The sequence below is a fragment of the Drosophila gunungcola genome, unplaced genomic scaffold (genome assembly GCF_025200985.1).
Source record: "Drosophila gunungcola strain Sukarami unplaced genomic scaffold, Dgunungcola_SK_2 000001F, whole genome shotgun sequence".
NCBI lineage: Eukaryota > Metazoa > Arthropoda > Insecta > Diptera > Drosophilidae > Drosophila > Drosophila gunungcola.
This window is the reverse complement of record NW_026453197.1, coordinates 5,173,460-5,193,422: the sequence shown is the minus strand read 5'-3', so window position 1 is coordinate 5,193,422 and position 19,963 is coordinate 5,173,460. Positions and strand designations below refer to the sequence as shown.

Here is a 19,963-nt window from a genome sequence, read left to right as displayed (position 1 = left end):
ATTTCATTATATAAAATGATTTAAATTGTGATTTTTTAATAATTTTTGAGCCATATTTTTTCCGTTTCAAATATTTGAATTTAAAATTAATTTGACAACCTTTCAATTACGAGTCTATTATTTGTGGCTGAAAATACACATTCTATGCTGCACACGAACAAACGGCTTTCATCAAATAATAGCTTCCTAAAATTGCCTATCTTAATTGCCTGTATCGAAAGGTACTTCCCACTATTTATCTTTGATCCCAGCTGCAATAACACAATTGTTTTAGCATGCCAGCCACTTTTGTGTCTTGTGTATGTTTTCCTATGCGCCATTTTGCTCTGCCCCTTTTCCAACTGAATTGTGTATGCGCTTTTAATTATTGCCATGAGATGGTGTTGTCGCTTCACTTTTATTATTCTCCTGTTACTTGCAATGTTTTCCTCCGACCAACAACCCTCATGTCACGCCACGCCTTGACTTGGCTTCAACGCCCACATTAACCGGCTCCATAGAGCTCTGGCAAGTGACAGCTTTTAATTAAATAATTGACTATGCTACGACTATCTATCTGAGTTCATTTGTTTCAGCCGCATCCAGCTTTCATCTCTCAGATCAGAGAGGCAAAAAGCTTAAGGCAAACAAGTTGAGGATGGAGTCCTTCGGATAGACATGTTTATGATGCTGGCTTAAATGTCTGACAGACGAGAGTTCATTGAAACTTTTCGACTGCTGGCTGACTTTTGTGGCCCATCATCGGGAGAAAAGTCGAACAGAGGACCATATAGTATAAGCTGATGTACAGATAAATGAACAAAAACTATAATAAACAGCATTAGTAATGCGGGTCGCCAAACTTTGCTCCCGAAACCAATAACAAATGTGGACGGGGCGGGATAAATGGCCAGGACCATTGCTGTCCGATGCGTATACATTTAAAATGTATTCCATGAAAGGAGTTCTCTGAACCCGCAGGGTTATCCACCCCCCTCTGATCGCAAAGATAGGGCGAATTTCGCGATTTATGATGCCACAAACAAAAATTGCAACGCAAAATGTTCTCCACCCGGTCTTAATATTTTTTTTTGGGTGTTGCTCAGGGCATTGATTTCAGCCAAACCATCTTTCGTTAATTGAGTCATAAAGGCGCTGTTATTGATACCTCATTAGGCAGACTGATAAACGCGGCGTATGCGCAATATTTTCGCTCCTTAAAGAGCCAACAAAACTTAAAGCCTCCTTTCGGCAGGATTACATAAGTCCTGTCAGCTGCTTCTGACATTTGCCTCTCGATTTGGCGCCTCTCAATTGAGTGGACAACCCAGCAGGGGCAACAACAATAAGCTCAACCACAAAGCGCTCGGCAAAAGGACAAAAGGGCAGGCAGGCAATTTTCAGTTTTCACCCAATGCGGGCATTCTCAAACAACAACAAAACGAATATTATATGTGTATTTATGTACATAAAAGCTTAATTAAAATTTTATGATTATCATTTGGAATTCATCTGTTTACCTTCCAGGGGTCAGAGTTCAGTAAGGGAAAACAATCTCGGAACGAAAACAATTCGGCTGTGTTTGTTGATTAAAGTCTATAAACTACAGCAAGGCATTTTCTCTTTATAGATGTTCCAAATTATTATGACATGATATTAGCCCCATAATATAAGGTTTAAGGCAGCTATTTCATTATCTCTAGACTCTACAACAAATGCAAACTATGTTTTGGAAATGTTATTTTAATTACAGCCAGACGAGATAATATAAATTAAAATAGTTCATAATTCATTGCAGACTCTCAACTTTTGGCTTTCATAGCTTTGCATATTTCAGTGCGCTTATTAAATGAAAAACCCCGTGGCTCCATTTGTTTATGTTTTAATTAGGTGGCTAATGATGATAGAAGCCCCCTCTTTTTAGCATTGAACTAATAATCCTTCTTCAGCAGCAACGAACTGCAAACATTCCCAAAAGACGGCACGTATTACACCTGCCTTTTTGGCCAAGTCAAGTCAAGTCGAGTGAAACGCTTAGGCCACGTGCCAACAGCAGAAAGAGTTGTCTCCTCCGTTCCCTCGAGTCACATGTCGCCTTAAAAGTGTCGCCATTCAGTTTTATTTGCTAAACGTGACGAGCCAACGACTCGGAAAAGTATATATACATTTTTAAATCAGTATAAATATATGTTTATAGAAATACATTTGGGTAGGCCACACATGAAGCACAGTAACAGTTGAAACGCTGACATCCGTGTTGTTGAAACAAATCGTTTCACGAAGCATAAACAATAACGATAAAGGAGGACACGGAAAAAAGAGAAAACGAAAATCCATTTGGCAGTGATGGATTTTTGATAAATGGACGGGCATTATGACAAATATGCAAAAAATCCAATGACAAACTGACCAACGAAGGGCGATAAAATCCGAATCAAATAACGCCAAACAATGTCAGTCAAAATGAGTAGAGTGGAGTGGCAGGGCCATAGAGAAAACAGACAAGCGAACCAAATAATTGACGGCAGCTGGAAAAAAAGTGCAATTAGAGTCATTGCTGTGTACGTCCACCAAAAAAAGTAAAAATAGACTGTCATTCCCCACAAATTGTGCATAGTAAAATCTCAAAAAACACACAGTGAGCAAACTGAAAAGAATAAATTGTCAACAGAATTATTTATTACTGTGTGAAAAAAATTTAGAAACAAAAGTCGATTTTTAATTCTTTATGAACTATATACATAAAAATAAACAAAATAATTCAATCATTAAAAGCTGAATAAAAATATTTTATGACATCTATTTTTTGTTAAGGTAAACTCACGATTTATATTCTCCCGTGTACTTGATTGCGTTATTTTGGTTACCTAGCGAATGCACAACACTGCGTATGCGCAATACCAATCAATTGTTTTGCCTGATTTAACTTGTACCATTTAATTTGTGAACCTGATTTCAATTTAATTTCGTCCAGAAAGACATCATAAAATTCCATAGCGAAATGATATTGTGATTTAAAGTGAATTTAAATAGTGAGAAATTTTAAAATATTATTTCAATCAAATTTAAATACAACTGGCGTACGTCGACAAGGCAAATTGTTTCCCACGGTTTCGTAAAATGCATTTCGAGACATAACAAAAATCCACCGATTTACCGAAAACGTGTTGATCAGAATCGTTTAGAAAATGGGCGACACATTGGACGAGACGCTGCCCACGCGACGCGACAAGCCGCAAACATTGAACGTTGGCCAGGAGGAGGAGGGTACCGCTACCGCTACCGCTACCGCTTCCGTTCCCCTTCCCGCTTCCGCCCCCACCGCCATTCCTGCTCCCCGCCTACCGCGCAACCGGTTGCGTCATGCAGATCGCGATCAGAAACGCGATCACTCGAGCGACGGTGTCCTTGTGTCCGGTGGCGAACGGCGGGACGAATTCGTGGGGCTCGACGCCCAGCCGCGCCGCGAGAGTCTGAATAGTTGCGAGGCCGGCAGTCCATTGGCCATGTCCTCCAGTCCCGGCAAGGCGAACCGGCTCAATAGCTCCAGGTACCCGTCCGCCGGCTCCAGCGGCATCGGCGTCAGTGTCCTGGGCGGCCTTGTGGGCACCACCACCCGCAAGTGCGTCCTCACGCTGGACGGGTACTCCTACGTCATAGGTAAGTAAACCTGCTCCACCAAGCACAATGAAAGGCGGAGCAAAAGTAGTGTTGTAAGAAGGAAGTGCAAGAGAAAACTGTTTCTGAATGGGTTTAAAGCAATTGCTTAAATTTAGGAAAATCTTTAACACTGCATTGACGTTTTTAGGAATTGTGGAGACTTCTAAGAATAATAAAATACTTAATTAAATATTTAAGTGCTTAAAAATGTTCAGAACTAAAAGAAAATCATGACAGGAAATTATAATAATAATAGCAAGTTTTATACAATTTAATAGTAAAAAGTCATGGAGTAGGTCATGACGAGAGGAAAACAAAAATACAAACCATAAATAAATTGAAAAAAAAAATATATATTTAAAATTTTGATTTTAAGTATATAACATTTCAAACAAGTTGATTTTAAAAATGTATCATTTATTTTTTGCTAACACGTGAAAACCACTTTATACTAGTTGGAATAAAAATTGATATATATCCTTAAAAATATATAAATATTATTCTTAAAAAATCCCAAATGGCTAATACATTGTAAGCTATAAGCCATAATATTTAATAAATAGTCTATGTTGTTTTTAACAAATTATTACATAAAATGTTTACATCTCTTGCATAATGTAATTGTGGGCAAGTAAAGCATGTTTAAGACCAGAACAAATGCGATGCTTGGCATTATCTATGAACCACAGTCAATGTGCAGAAAGAGTCATCTTGAATTGCAGCTGGCCTTTGTTCCCGGCTTTGGCTTGGCCCAGCCCTCACCTGAACTCTGTGAACAATAAGGAGAACAAAAGCTGAAGGAGACGCCAGCTCTAGTTTTAATTTCGAGCTACTCATTTTTCTTCTTGAAACTCATAAAATAATACGCGTACGTACGGGTCGTCTGTTACCTATTTTTCTATCATTTCATTGCAGGTAAGTCAATTCAAATGGCAACAAAAAAAAAAGCTCTACAAAAAGCAGTAGATTGAGGGTAATTCTCTGCAGAGCAGGTACGTTCGTGGCCCGTTGCAGCATTAAATTGAAAATGAAATTGAATTTCCAACGAGTTGGGCTATTATAAAAGTTATCTCCCCCGATCCCTATGCCATCCGGGTGGCAACAATTCATTTAGGATTCTCGTCGTACCGAGCCGAGTTGAGGTAAAAATTTATGAGAAACTTTTTATGCCTTCTGCATATGCCACGCAGAATTTCCTGGCCACCACCAACGCTTAGATTCCCAGCAAGTTGCGTACATACGGAGGGTAAATTTAAAAGTCTATTGCCAGGTAAACAAGGTTCTTCGGGCCTCGTCCATTTTGAGTGGCAGCAGTTCTGGCCAGCTTTGATAGCCGCCTTCTGCTGGCCATATGTACGATGGCCTTCCGTTTGGCTTAGTTTACATGGCTGCCGCCGGTCTGTTGTGTTTTGGCTAATAAACTGGCCGGGACCACAATGTAAGCATAAAGTGGGTGTGCAGGGCCACTTCAGATTAAAATTCATGAATTGTGTTCGGGGAGGAAACGAAATTGCCAGGTACCGATGGAATGCATCAGATATTCAACAAAATATGCATGCAATTTCGAACTTATTTTCTGGCAGCTTTGGAAAATGGAAACGTCTTCTCTTTGGATTTGGAAAGCATCAGATTAATGTGAGTTTTAATTTAAACTTTGTTATTACTTTGGTTTATTACGCTAGCAAGAGGATTCATGGACTATTTTTGAGGGTCAATTAGAAAATGTAAGTTAATTCTATTCAGTTCTTAATGATTATTAAAACTTATAATTTGATAAACTTTAAGGACCTGTTTTTGAATTGTTTTCTTTTATATCTTATTTAATTTTAACTCAGTGTGCTAAGTAAGTTAATTTTTTAACTCAAAAATAAAAAGTATAAGTATCATGATGTTTTAAATATCCTTAGCCCATGTAAGTCGGAGACCATTCATAAATAATACCAAAAACCTAAACTTAATTGAATTTATAATGAGAATTGGCTACCCAAAAGCTTTAATCCTTTAATTTCTTGAAAATCCTCAATATTTTAAACCTTATCCACCATCGCATTTATTTTCCTTTCCCATCGAAATAGCCAGCACAGACAAAAATTAAACATTGGGCCCGAATACTATTGGCAATTCTTTTGGCCCAAGGTCAGGTCCGCAGTCGACAGCACACAGCCCCCTTGAGTTCTCGAATGTCCTGGCATGTCCTGGCATGTCCTGGGGTGGCTCGTTTGCCCGGTCACGTAGTGGCCACAAATCGTGCGGCGATTTTGAGACAAAGCCAGGCCAATTCTTGCTTGAACCCCAGTCCCAAAAGCCACGCCCCCCCCCATTTGGGGGCCTCCTTTTGTGCCTTTTTAGCCAAGTCGCTTGGCGGTCCGCCTGGCTTGTCCTTTTGGGTTTCAATTTATGGGCGCTGCAATATTTTGCAAATATCCGTAGCATATCCTGCGGCGACAGCGCAGACAGCATTGCAATAAATAGTCAAGGGTTTACCGGAGTGTGTGTGTGCCTGTGTGTGTGTGTGTGTGTGTGTGTGTGTGCGAGTGTTTGGCTGGAAGTGTCCTTCAATTGACATATTACACTTGTTGTTGTCGGCCTGGTCGCGGCTGTTTTGTCTTTAGCCCCTTTGCTGGTTATGGCCCTCGATTTGTTTGCCTCGTCTCTGCAAGGGGGCGTGTCTGACATGGGGCAGATGGAGACGGAGACGGAGATGGATGGTTCTGGGGACGAGGTGCTCGTCTGCTCGAAGGCACCGCTTGGCTGATCAAGCGTTCGGCGGACAAGTTGGACGCATCGACAAAATCGACAACGTCGACCCACAGGCAGCAGTCTAATTGATGTGCCGGCAGACAGCAGATGGTCCTTCTCCTTATATTTAAAATGTTTCTCTCCCACAAACCCTTTCCTCGTGAAGAAAAGGGTTAAGTGGCTCATTTAGCTTGTGGTTCAACGGGTTTTCCTTTTGGCCATTGGCTAATTTTGGAAAATGGGTTTTTAGTAATTAAATTTAACAAGAACAAAGGAAGCAGTAATAGAAGCTATTAATTAAGATCGATTAAGAGACGTCGAGATTCGATCGAATTATAACTCATGAAATAATAATATATTTAGTCCTAAAAAATAAAGCTGAATAAACTAACTTTATAACTTACAAAGGCCATTTTAAAATAAATGGTAATGGTAAATTTAAGTTTTTTTTTATTATTATTTGTATAAATTAATTTTGAAACCAACCCCTTAAAGTTGATTAATTTTTGTACAATTTAGGCATTTAATAATGATGGACTAGGGGCTAACTGATCCCCAGGGACTCAAGATAAGAAAAGAAAACTTTTCTCAAAAGAAACCCATTCAGTTATAATTTAACCCAAATTAACGCGTAACTCAAGAATATTTCCACAACTTCAGGGTTGGATCCCTGGAAGAAAACTTCCAATCGTGAATTACCAGAATCAGTGGCATATTCTCAGGCGTGGCAATGGGGACCGCATAGCTAAAATGCTTCGTACTTCAGCCTTTCTGGCCAAAAGCGACAAGGAAATTTAATAAAATTTGCATAAATACCGCTCGAACACAAAACGCTCAAAAATTCTCCGAATGCTAAGGAATGCGACAAGGGCACAGCTCAACCAACACACACATGCGAACATAAAGTTTTATTGTCATTGAATTTTGCCTCTCTGCCTTGGCCAAAGCATACTTTAAAGGATAATATATGCATCTGCTCTGTGTCCTTTCTGTACCCCCTGTGTTTTCTTTTTGGCAATGGCCTCTCAATTGCCAATCAATTTGCCTTAGTCTCTGCGGGCCAACTTTTTCCTTCGAGTGTCAGCGACAGCCATAATAATAAAACGCAAAAAAGGCTTAAAATCAATTTTCGTTAAACCCTTCGAAAAACGCACAGACAAAAGCAGAGACGACATAAAAATGATTACCAATGGCCCGAACGTTGGAAATTTTTTAATTAAAACAGTTAAAAGCGGCGCCAGCGACTGTCTGCGAAGAGTGCTATATATGTAGTCGAAACAAAAAAAAAAATAACAAAAAACATTAAATAAGGCAGAGTCCAAAATGGCTGCTGCCAACTGCAGAAACACGCGCGCCGAAAGGTCGTCTAAAGTCTGGCGAAAAGGATGCCACTTTTGGCATCAAGGTGCACCGCCTCCTGTCAGAGCTTTTCCACCATGTTTTCTACAATTTGGCTAACTGGCACAAAGGCTTTAACACACACACATACACACACACTCGCTGGCCAGTGTGTGAGTGTGAGTGTGTTTGTCCTCCCTGTTTGCCTGCTGCTCATATGTCAGAGAACAAAAGCCAGACTGCGCGACGTCGTTGTCCTGGCATTTCGACAAGGTGTTCTTGCCATAATTTGCAACCGAATTTCGCCCAGATTTTTGGGGCACTTTTCAGTTAGACGCACTGAAGTTTCACTAAGTAAACTTAAATGTAATTTAAACTTTTTAAGTACTCCTCAGCAGGCTGCGAATTTCAGTCGCTAGTTAACTTTTTAAAGGTTCCAACTTGGTTTTTTGATTGAAGTTTCAAAGAGTCTTGTAATTTTATTTGTATTTTTAACTTGGGGCCTATCTATAAGCATTCTTTGAACATTGAATTTTAAGTTCACCTAAAAGAATATTGAACATATAATTGCCTTGAGAACTAAAGGATAATCCAAACAAGTATTTTGACCATATACGTCATGGATCTCAGAACACATTGCCTGGCTAATCTGAACGCTCCAGTCAATCCTTCACTCATAGGGGTGCTTGTTGTCTTTGCCAGCTTTCCGCACTGGTAAATTGGCAGGCACTTTGGTTTAATTTCATTGGCATATCCGCTTCCTGGTGCTGCTGTTTCTGTTGCCCAGGCTTCTGTCAATGGCCCAACTAGTCAGCTTCGAAGGATGCCTTCTGTACGGAGGCATCAATGCGTGAAATTCGCAGAGACGCCTGCCAACTGCGGCAGTCCTTGCAAATCGCGAAACTGCTTGAAAGCGGCAACAAATTGAATAAGAACGATTGTTGGCACTTTCCCCATTCAGAGCTGAACTCACTTCAAAGTCTCTCAGGCAAATATAATTTATCAAGTTTCCTAGTATTCAAGTGCAGCTGAAAACAAACAAAAAAAAATAGTTCTTCTCCGACCCGAGACCGAATTTGTAAAGTGATATAGAGGGATGCAGTTTCTGTCGCAGGATAACACTTTTGCCATCGCATAGTTCCAAAAGCTTAGCAGGAAGATAAGGGTTTTTACAGACACTGAAACGAGGAAAATCTCGGCTATTTTATACTATTGAGGGATGACCAAGTTAAGACGAAGGAATAAGAGCCATTGTGGATATTTATTTAACCGAAGTAGTTTCAGTTTCTTATAAGTTCAGCTAACAAATTAGTTACTAAACTTTAATTCGTAAGCTGTAAAATAATTACTAAGAAACGAAATGTGTTAAAGTTGGACGAACCCAAATATATGCTACAAAACTAATTGACATTATCAACGTTTTTCCCTTAAAACGATTAATAAATATTACAAATATATATGCTTAATCGAAATCACTGCAACCATTTGGAAATCAATTCCCCATCATAGTCCTTGCCAAAACGGAAAAACCCATCTATCACCATCGCCCCCTTACATTTCTTGCCGCATGACAGATCCGCCGGTAGAGGAAATTAAATTTGCAATTCCCATTGGCCACATTCAGGAGTCGTTAGGCCCGCCAACTGTTAATGACATTTAAGTTCGTTCGTTTTATTAATTAATTAATCAATCCATCAATCTATCACCACAATCACATACATTTGGCGAGCGTCCGGGGAACGCCGAAAATCAATTATAACCGATGCTGGTTGAAATTCACTTTGGTCCATTTGTGACGCCACAAGTTGTAGACCAGCAGAGCGACCAAAATCACATTGGCCGACTTGACGAGCTGCTTTACCAAGGCTCGACGCTGTTCGCTAAAAACAGGAACATTATCACTGTCACTTCGCTTGGAAAATGTTTTAAAAAAACATATCCACGGGCGGAACTCACCTCATTACCGTCGAGCTCCGCTCGCTCAACACATATCCGCTTTTGGGTGGCAGATTAAGTCCAGTAGCCTCGACCGGAATGCTGTCGCTGAATTATTCAAATAGTCTATATTTAATACTTCACTCGATTCCCGATCCAGGCAGGCAAAAAAAAAGAGCACGAAATGAAATGCAGCGGGGCATAAAGACAGCAATATATATGTATATTCTTAATCCGATGAGACCCTCTGTTCAACGTGGCATATTGGCAATGAAATGTTTAAACTTGTGTGTGAATCTGTTAAGCCTCAAGCAATTTTTAATTTACTTTAAATGCAAATAAACTTATCGTTAAAAGCTTTTTGGTTTTAAATGTAAAACTGTTTAAAACGGCATTCAACTCTTAAGCTGGTACGAATTTATACTCTTTATGAATTTTTAATTTAAAAACCAAAAAGGATTTGCTTCTTAACTTTTGCTATTCATATATGCATAAAAAACCACTTTTGGCATTTTTTATTAAAAATCTGTAAAACGCAAAGATTAATTTAAGTTTGTCTAGAATGAACTTGTTTAACAAACAAAATTTAATAGAACTTCACAAATTGGCATAACATGTTCTACAATTCCTAACTATTTTCTTCTTATCCAAACAACTGCACAGTTTTGGCAAAATGTTTGTGTAAGCTTGAAGCAATCAAAAGTTTCCAACAAGTTTGCGATAGTTGCCATTCTCAAGCATTTAATTCAGTTATTAAAGGACATTTAAAAACTTTTCTATGTGATATTTTATGATCCCGGCTTGGCGACGTTTTCCGGAATGGTGGGAGGAATCTGCGCCACTTCCATAAATCTTTTTTGGGACCGTGGGTGTGTTTTCCTTCCATACATGAAAAATTACGTTGGCCAAGCGAGAGTGAAATACAAACATCAGCAGCGGCCAAAATGCTGGGCAAGTTGCCAGGAACTGGCGACGATGTGGCCACTTTTTTCCGGTCAGGACCCGGATCCGGTGCCCGAGCCACACTTCCCCCTTTTCCCCCCCTTGCCTTCATTAGCACTTGACAGCGTTAAATTCAATCTATCCTGCTCGAACGAAAAACACACACACACTAGCCGCTCGACGGTCATTAATTTTCCCCCATTTTGTATTCAATCGCGTGACACTTTGAGCTGGAAATGCAATTAAAGAGCAAAGTTGGCCGCCATCGGCTGGTAATTCCTCTAATCCCGTTCCGGCTAGACGAGCCGACAGACGATACCCTCGCGGGCGGCCAGGGACAATGCACTTGCGGCAAGGGGTTGACTGCAGCGGGAATACACAGAGAAAATGAGTGTCAAGTTAGAGTGTCAAATGTAGCATGAACAATGTCGAAAAATATATTTTCAAGTAGATCAACATTTCATTACTTTTAAATATCTAAATATTTTTAAAATTATATGAGCTGTAATACTTTAACTTCTAAAATAAATGTTTTACTTTACCTTAGAACAGATAAATTTGGGTCTGATTTCATTTGAAAGCCAAAGCTAAATGAATTTAACAAAAGGGGTAAATTTTTTAAAATTTAAACTCAATTCATCTTTCTTTTAAAACAAAAACTGTAATTATTATAATTATTTAATTAAAATAAATAATAATAATAAATAGTACCATTAACCTTTATCTTCATTTAATTGTTAATTTATTTTTAACTTCGCATACTTTTTAAATTTCAAAAATAGTTGCAAAGCTCTAAAAATTAAGTAAAATATAACTTATCACGGTCTATACCAAATCAGCCTCAAAACTCTTTATCAAAATGTTCTAACGTTGCTTAAGTAAAAACATTAATATATACAAAGATTTCTTGGATCAGATTGATTTTAGTTTTGTTTAGTTTCTTGTGTTTTTTTCGGTGTAAAGCGGGAAATGAATGACCGGAAATCGAATGGGCGAACTTACCCAGGCTGATAATTGGAATTCACTCCGGAAACTTCAACAACCAATTTCTTTGGCCGGTTGAGAAACTCCGTGAGATTCACCAACTGTTCCTTGTCGCTCACATTAATGATGGTAATTATCGTCTCAAAATTGGGGTAGGACCTGCAAAATAACCAGCAGACTAATCAAATTGTCTTTAGGGTTTAATTTGGTCACCCACCGCTTAAAGGCAAAGACCCAACGGGAAATTGGTTCGATGTTAAAACGACCTAAACGCATAATGGCCGATTTTCGCAGTTCAATAAGGTCCTTGTAAACCTGATAATGGCTCTTATGGGCTGCCTTCTGGGCCTCTAAGTTAAGTTCCAGATAATTGGGATGGACTGGCAGCCAGGTTTTGGGGGCACTGGAAAAGCCTAAACGAATGGAGGGAAATTGTGAGTTATTCATCGAAAAATAAGACAAAATAATATATTTCTATACAAGAAAAAAAGTGTCGTGCAAGTTCAGAGTCTGACTTTTAGCATTTGTGATAGTATAAATGAAAAAAAAAGCAAAACTAGGCACCCTGAAGTTTATATGTAGCTATAAAAAAGGTAGTTTTCTTTAAAACGACTATATACCTCAAGTAATAACAACGAAGTTATGTCGATTTTAAGATACATTTGTTCGATCGTTTCTATAGTATTAAAAATGTAAAAATGAACTCGAACTTACAAGTCCAATACCAATCATATTTTAGCATTAAACAAATTGATACATCTTACTGCGATGAAACTAAAGTAAAATAAAGTTTATCTAAATTTAAATTAAAATAATAGTTTTTTATGAATATAGTTTCTGATTTTTAGTTTGCAAGCTACTTAAAAAAAAAACTACCATATTTGAAACTCTTTTTATAAAGTTTAGGAAACAAACACAAAGTAAATAATAAGTTTAATAAATTATTCACAATAATTACTTAATAAAAGTATTTAATTTTTAGTACAAGCTTACCAGCATTTTTTTCATTGCTCCACTGGAAAGGCGTGCGCACTGGATCCCGGGATACCTCCTTGTAGTGCTCCTCCCCCACATTTCTGGCCGGCGGATCCACCGTGTCCTGCCAGCTTATATCGCGGTAGTCCTCCATGCCCAGCTCCTCGCCCTGGAACAGCAAGAAAGATAACCAAAACCAAAACCGAAAACCAAGGGCACCCAGCCATTTAGAACCAAAGGGGAACTCACATTGTAGGTGACGGCGACGCCGGGCAGGGTCATCAGCAGCATGTTCATGGCGTCCACGCTGGCGGAACCGAATCGGGAGGCGACCCGCGGGTTGTCGTGGTTGCCCATGACCCAGTTGGCCGCGTGCCCGCGCGGCATGTAGATCAGCCACTTCTCCACGTTGTAGACATAGTCACGCGCATCCGAGTCGCCTTTGACGTCCGTGATAAAGTGGAAGTTGAAGGGCAGATGGGAGCCCCGTACCCCGTTGGCGTCCTCGTAGTAGTCCGACAGTTGGGTGAGTCCGGCATAAGCCTCCGTCATCATGATGCGTGTGGGTTTCTCGGGGTGCTTGGCACTGAAGTCCTCCAGAAGTTTCCTCCAATGCTGAACCATTTCCAAGACCTCGGGCAGATCCCTCGAGTAGATGTGTTTGGTGTACTCATAGGACAGAGGGTCCGTGGACTTGCCGCTTAACGGCTCATCCCTAAGAGATTCATCCTCAAAGAGATGATTCACTGCATCAATACGAAAGCCAGCCACGCCCTTGTTCAACCAGAAGAGTATCACATCGTCCATGGCCTGAACTACCTTGGGATTTCGGAAATTCAAGTCGGGCTGCTCCTTGGTGAACTGGTGCAGGTAGTACTGCTGGCGCCCTTCGTGCCACTCCCAAGCAGAACCATAGAAAACCGATGGCCAGTTGTTGGGAGGAACTCGAGTGCCATTCTCCTGCACGATGCCATCTTCCCACACATAGAAATCCTCGTAGCCAGGCTCCCTGGCAGCGGACTTCTTGAACCATTCATGCTGATCCGAGCTGTGATTGGGCACAAAGTCCAGGATGACCTTGATGCCCAGTTCGTAGGCGGTGTCAATGAGCTCATCAAAGTCCTGCATGGTGCCATATTCCGGCTGGATCTGCTTGTAGTCCGATATGTCGTAGCCAAAATCGACCATGGGCGACTGGAAAATGGGACTCAACCAAGTGGCCCTAATGCCAGTGTCCGCCAAATAGGGCAGCTTGGAGGTGATGCCCCGCAGGTCGCCGATGCCATCGCCATTGCTGTCCTTGAAGGACCTCGGATAGATCTGATAGAAGACCGTGTGCTGCCACCAGTCGATAAAGTCCTCCGATTCGCTCTTCACCAGACCGGCCATTGTGGAGCCGGAATTTAGCAGACTAAAAAGAAGGATTTGGATGAGTGGAGCGAGCATTTCGGCCAAGTTTTCAATTCGTTGTGTTCGCGATTTGCCAGTTTGGCAGCCACTTTTAAAGCGAATCTGCCGTATAATTAAAATAATTTTTGCATTAGTCGTTGTCTAATTATCAGCCTATTATTCAGTGGAAGATTTTTATCAGCTCCAATCAAAACAAATTGCGGCGCGAGTTAAATGAGTAAACAAAATTGTTTCTCCCAATTTTACGGCACATTGCACTTAACAAGCAAATGTATATTATAGCGGCTGATGGGTGGAAGCATTTAAGGCTTTTTATAGAATTTGTCGTCGACCGATCTAGACCAAAGTCACTGTGCTCACCTCAAAGAAATCAGAGTAAACTAAACAGCATTTTAATTTTCCACATAACTAAGAGTTTTTAGCAGCTGCCGGCGTTGAAATAAAAGCTTTTGTGGACGTGATTGCCACCAGCTGATCACAAGCTTTAGATCCACAAACCAATTGAAGCAGATCATGCTGTATAAAGCGCTAGGGTGGTAAACAAAATATTTAAGGGATCATTAATTAAACAATTTAATGTAACAACACTACATAAAAATACTACAAAATATATTAATAGTGCCAACAAAACACATGCATACATGAATAACGCTTATTGCAAAACGATGAACTAAAGACAAAATAGGTGTTCGCTTTTTACCTGCATCTTAAAGTAATTTGACAAATCGTTTGCTATAATTCAGGCTTGACATAACCCACTATATATAAAGATTGAAAAATTTACTCTTGACAACTATAATTATAAAATCAGCGCAAAAAAGAACTAATTACTAAATGAGATAACGCCAGAAAATAACACTTTTTGCTTTAAAATCACTTACTAATCACCTTGCTCATCTGGTTCATAACAGCTGATTTGAACAGCAATTTATATAAAAAATAATTGACAAAACAAAGTAGGGTCCATCAGCAACCGAATTTATTTATGTCATCTCTCTTAGGGAAATTTAATTAAATGTGCCACCATTTATAAGCTGCCCTTAACCCCAAAAGGGTCAACAAAAATTCCCGACGACAATTATGAAATACGACTTTCAATTCGAGAAAGGGCAGACACCAAGTGCTCTCAATTCAATTAAAATGTATGCGAAGCACTAATGTAAGTGGAAATGTGTTTTGTTGTTAAACGAAATGAAAACTCGATGTACATGCAAATGCGAAAATAGAAAAGCTCCGCTGTGACAATTGGAAAGTTTTTTTTTCTAGTACTTTAATGTTGAATACCAAGTAGTGTGTGGATTACTTTCGCTTGTTCAGCTGAATGACCAGGCCCTCGTAGGGTGCCAGTTCGATGGCCTCGGCCTTGAGCCGATCCCCCACCCTGTGCTGCGAATCCACGCCCACAACAAGGACGTTCAGCCGATTAGGCTGATCGATATAGTGGCTGATATTGACCACTTCAGTGCGGTTCTTCACGTTTACGATGGTCAGCAGAGTGTACTCGCCCTTCAGCTCACTGCAGATGAGATGAGAAAAAAATAAGATTAATAATTAATTAATTTATAACAAATAATTATTTAATTATTGATTATACAGGACAACAAAAGGAGACAAATTAAAATATGCTGGCTTAGTTTTAGTTTCTAGCAGGTGGAATACTTGATATCACGATTCGAAAAAAATAATAGCTTTTAATGGTTTAATTTAAGATACCATCGAGTGTGGGTATTTCCATTATGTTGTAAAAATATAAGCATCAAGTAATTACTGAATTCAATTCGAAAATAACTTCCAAATAAAAACATAAAATTAAATTAAAAATTCTATTGTACTATTGAATTCAACACAATATATTTAACTATTTAATAAAATATTAAACCATAATATTAAATACAATGCATATTAACATTATATTATATTAGTTAATGTGAAAAATATTGCATTTAAAAAAATTCCTATTTGATTTAGAGAAAGATTTCTATACTACTACTTAGATTTTTTAACCATTGTAAACATTTTAGCACTATGCACTCCGAAACATTTGACAAGAAAGAATTAAATTTAAAATAGTTCCTATTTGATTTAAAGTACAAAAGATTTTAATTTACTTAGCTTTTTTTTAACATTTAACCAGTGTTAATATTTCACTACTACACATTCAGAAACATTTGATAAGTACTCACCGTTTGAAAACGAATACCCTGCGATTCACTACTTCTGGAACAAAGGTGCCATTCTTGAGAACCGGCAGCTGTCTTAGCTTCAGAAGGGATTGATAGATCTTGTAGTGACTTTGCCTCGCCTGCTGCTGGTTGCGAAGATTCAGATCCTTGTAGTTGGGATTGACAGGCAGCCAAGTGCGATCGGCAGTGGAGAATCCAGCGTTGGGATCACTGCTCCATTGCATGGGTGTGCGTTCCGGATCTCGAGAGACCCACTTGTAGTTATCGATGCCAGATTCGCAGGCAGGCTGGTCCACGGTATCGCTCCAGCTAATGTCCCTGTAATCCGTCATACCCAACTCTTCGCCCTGAAATGTAAGGTACAGCCAATAAAGCAAACCCCAAACAGATAGGTGTCCATACACACACATTGTAGGTAATGGCAATTCCGGGCAGTGTCATCAGCAGCATATTCATGGCGTCCACTGTCTTCTCACCGAATCGCGATGCCACTCGAGGATTGTCGTGGTTCCCCATCACCCAGTTGGCCACATGACCATGCGGCATATAGATGAGCCACCTGGAGATGTAGAACACAAAGTCCGCAGCTGTCGAGTTGGCATTCAGCTCGGTGATAAAGTCAAAGTTGAAGGGAAACTCTGGTCCCTGAACTCCATTCGCGTCTTCGTAGTACTCCATTAGCTGGGACACGGAGGCGTAACCCTCGCTCATCATTATTCTCACGGGTCCCTCGTGGCTGGCCGTGTAGTTGTCCAGCAGTTCCCGCCAGTGCTGAAGAAGACCGTAGTCCTCCGGTTGGTTTCTGGTATAGATGTGCTCCAAGTAGCTCTCAGAGTTGGCATCATCGGTGGTGCCACTTGGCGGCTCATCCCTCAACTGAGCATCCTCGTAGATATAGATGATGGCATCGATGCGGAAGCCGGCAATTCCCTTGTTTAGCCAGAACAGCATTACATCGTCCATGGCCTGGATTACGGCCGGATTTCGGTAGTTCAGGTCGGGCTGTCCGTAGGTGAACTGTCTCAGGTAGAACTGCTGCCGCTCCTCGTTCCACATCCAGGCGGATCCGGAAAAGACCGACAGCCAATTGTTGGGCGGCACTCGAGTGCCGTTCTCCAAGAGTACTCCATCCTCCCACACATAGAAATCCTCGTAGCCCGGCTCTCGAGCCACTGACTTGATGAACCAGGGATGCTTGTTCGAGCTGTGATTGGGCACAAAGTCCAGGATGACCTTAACGCCCACCTCATTAGCCCTGGCTATCAACTCGTCAAAGTCCTCCAGGGTTCCATATTCCGGCTGAATGTTCGTATAGTTTGATATGTCGTAGCCAAAGTCCATCATGGGTGACTCGTAGATGGGACTCAGCCAAACTGAGGTGATACCAGTGTCCTTGAAGTACTGCAACCTAGAAGTTATGCCCCGAAGATCGCCGATTCCATCGCTGTTACTGTCCTGAAAGGATCTCGGGTAGATCTGGTAGAAGACCTCGTTCTGCCACCAATTGTACTTGGCATCCTGCTCTTTGGACTGATGATTGTGGGCCAGGATACCCACTAGACACACAATTAACACGAAAACTACTTTTACTACACCCATCGCGGTCAACAAACAAGCTTGTTTTCTATTATCATCCCAATTTGGCCGGCTTTTTATACTGTTGCCCCCCCGGCATTACAATTCCGGTATTGTTTATTTGACTTGGCGATTTTATCGCTCCAATATTTGACCAATTTTTGTGGCATTTTGAAGAGTGTTTAAATGGAATTAAACACTTAAACTTTTTTTGTTCCACAAAGCTTTTACACTGGCCAGTTGACCAAACAGAAGAACATTTTTTTAATTTTCGAGTTGACACAATCGAAAAATAAAACGGACGGAAAGAAATATCGAAAGTAAATCAATACTTGGCTACGATATTTAAGTAAATTACATTCTTCATGCAGCTCAATTGTAATGGAACTGAACAATGCCTTAGGGTAATCATAAAATTTAAAAACAAAAGAAACCATATATTGTATGCTCTTGAAAACAATTAAATTGAATGCATTCATTTTTTTATAATTCAACATCATGTTTTTAAGGAATAAATCTATATATTTATATATATATATATTAAAAAAAAATTATTAAATTTTAGAAACTAAACGATTTTACAATTTGTGATGTTTTGACTTGGACCTAAATTAAATTTTATTGGCGTATCTTTTCCTTTTATTTTAATTAGCAAGAATTACTGAGACAATTGTAATTCAATTTTTAATCCATATTTTAATATAAAATATATTAATTGGTTGATTGTATAAATATATACTATATTTAATCAACAGATTTTTCATTTTGTTCTAGATTTTCAGATTGACTTCCAACTTAAAAAAAATTTTAGCAAATTATATTGTATTTATCAAAATAAAAAGGCCCAAAACTTCACAAACGCCCATTAATTATACGGCGAATCAGCTTTTCAACCGCAACTTCTGTTGCGTGACCAAATGGAACACAACCCCCTTCCCTCAGCCAATCCCCCTGCAGACTTACACCAGGCTGAATCTGGCAGCTTAATTAAACATTTTAGCAGCAACAAAGGTCTGCCATTGTTTATAGATGCTGCGGTTGCGAGTGCGTGTGCTCCTGGCTGTCTAAAAGTGTATTGGAAATTCGCGCACAAATGTGTGCAGAAGTCTTCACTTATGTTATAGCCCAGCAGACTCGGCATAATTTAGCCTTAGCTTTCACCACGACATGAAAAGGGTTTGACAGGGGGCGTGGCTGCTCGCATTGAGATTCCTTTGCCGGCGAAATCAAAGCTGTAATTTGGAGGCCGCACCCACGGTGAAAAGGGCGGGGTGAAAGTGAAAAGTTAAGGCGAAATGTTTTAGGGGATCCGCATCCACTTTCAGAAGCTTCGGCTAATCCGCCGTATGTCTCCCCAAACTGGGCCAGCCCTCACTCACCTGTCTTACCTGTCTGTGGGCTCCTTGCAGGACAACGGGGACTGCCTTTCATGTCGCGACGCTGATTGAATTGCCTTCGCGCGGCTAAAGGACGAGATTCAGAGGCGGCAGAAGCCTTTTGTGTTAAAACATTCTGAGAGGCAGGAATTCTTTTTTTTTTTTAAAGCACTTTTCAATTTGGCTTTTGGGGCTCCTCCCAGCTCGAATAAATAAAAACACGGCCTACATTTTTTATTATGTAAATATTTAATCATATCTGGAAATTTCGGGTGCTTCGACAGCTTGGCATATTAAAAATCAGCTCCCACTTAGCCGGTGGGCCGAGATATTTACGAATTTAGCACACGCGCCTAAACATATGCTTCGGTTTTTCGTCAGTCGCATTTTCCTCTTTTCCGCCCAATCCATTTTTTATATCTTTGACAACCCTTAAGCATCAACAAATTTGAATCGGGCGGGTTCTCTCTTTGCTTTTTATTTTGGGGGAGGGGCTGCTATTTAATGTCAATACGTTTACGCTTATCAAATACTTGTTATCACAAATCGATTACAACGACAGCGGCAGGAGCGATTCGGGTTTGTTGTCGTCTGTAGAGATTGTCGTTGTCATAAGTAGGTTCCACATGTAAATTTCCGCATATCTATCCCTGTTTACTTGCCTGTTTTTCCGATTGCAGCCAATCCAACCTTTACTATCTGCTGTTATTGTTATGGCTGTGGTCGGGGAAATCCTCTTTTGACGGAATATTATCATATTATCTACTTACGATTCTGTTAGATAAGCTGTCAGTCAAGACACTGACTGATATAACACTCTCGGTATTGGCTCACTTTTGTACATAATAAGTATAAGTAGCATAGAAA

The 19,963-nt window shown here is 40.0% G+C and overlaps 3 protein-coding genes across 17 annotated transcripts in view; 1 reads left to right on the top strand and 2 right to left on the bottom strand.

The window, feature by feature from the left end:
* Positions 1-19,963, top strand: part of LOC128262736 (dual specificity calcium/calmodulin-dependent 3',5'-cyclic nucleotide phosphodiesterase 1) — a 111,625-nt gene that overhangs the window by 52,190 nt on the left and 39,472 nt on the right. For 5 of the 11 annotated variants that reach the window (XR_008268373.1, XM_052997197.1, XM_052997193.1 and 2 more), the window contains exon 2: positions 2,954-3,639. The exons of 4 other annotated variants lie outside the window; for them this stretch is intronic. Coding sequence is in view for 6 of the 7 variants with exons in the window: in XM_052997197.1 (XP_052853157.1) it covers positions 3,168-3,639 (472 nt within the window). In the remaining variant the exon portion in view is untranslated. Of the gene's footprint in view, positions 1-2,793; positions 3,640-19,963 lie in introns of all 11 variants that reach the window. 2 more of the 11 variants (XM_052997192.1, XM_052997190.1) reach the window with 2 other exon arrangements.
* LOC128262737 (maltase 2-like) lies at positions 9,214-14,442 on the bottom strand. Of its 5 annotated transcripts, none has more exons than XM_052997204.1 (7): positions 12,802-14,249; positions 12,571-12,721; positions 11,795-11,990; positions 11,596-11,736; positions 9,673-9,759; positions 9,436-9,617; positions 9,214-9,359 (listed from the first exon to the last, which is right to left on the bottom strand). In XM_052997204.1, exons 1-6 carry the CDS (start codon positions 13,996-13,998, stop codon positions 9,470-9,472), a joined length of 1,920 nt encoding a protein of 639 aa, XP_052853164.1. In that variant the 5' UTR covers positions 13,999-14,249; the 3' UTR covers positions 9,214-9,359; positions 9,436-9,469. The 5 variants fall into 5 exon arrangements, with proteins under 5 accessions (XP_052853164.1, XP_052853166.1, XP_052853163.1 ...); XM_052997206.1 differs by lacking the exon at positions 9,214-9,359 and adding an exon at positions 14,323-14,442 and having other exon boundaries at positions 9,372-9,617; positions 12,802-13,963; XM_052997203.1 differs by lacking the exon at positions 9,214-9,359 and having other exon boundaries at positions 9,372-9,617.
* Positions 14,767-17,794, bottom strand: LOC128262738 (maltase 1). Its single transcript, XM_052997208.1, has 3 exons — positions 16,554-17,794; positions 16,146-16,492; positions 14,767-15,478 (listed from the first exon to the last, which is right to left on the bottom strand). Exons 1-3 carry the CDS (start codon positions 17,742-17,744, stop codon positions 15,262-15,264), a joined length of 1,755 nt encoding a protein of 584 aa, XP_052853168.1. The 5' UTR covers positions 17,745-17,794; the 3' UTR covers positions 14,767-15,261.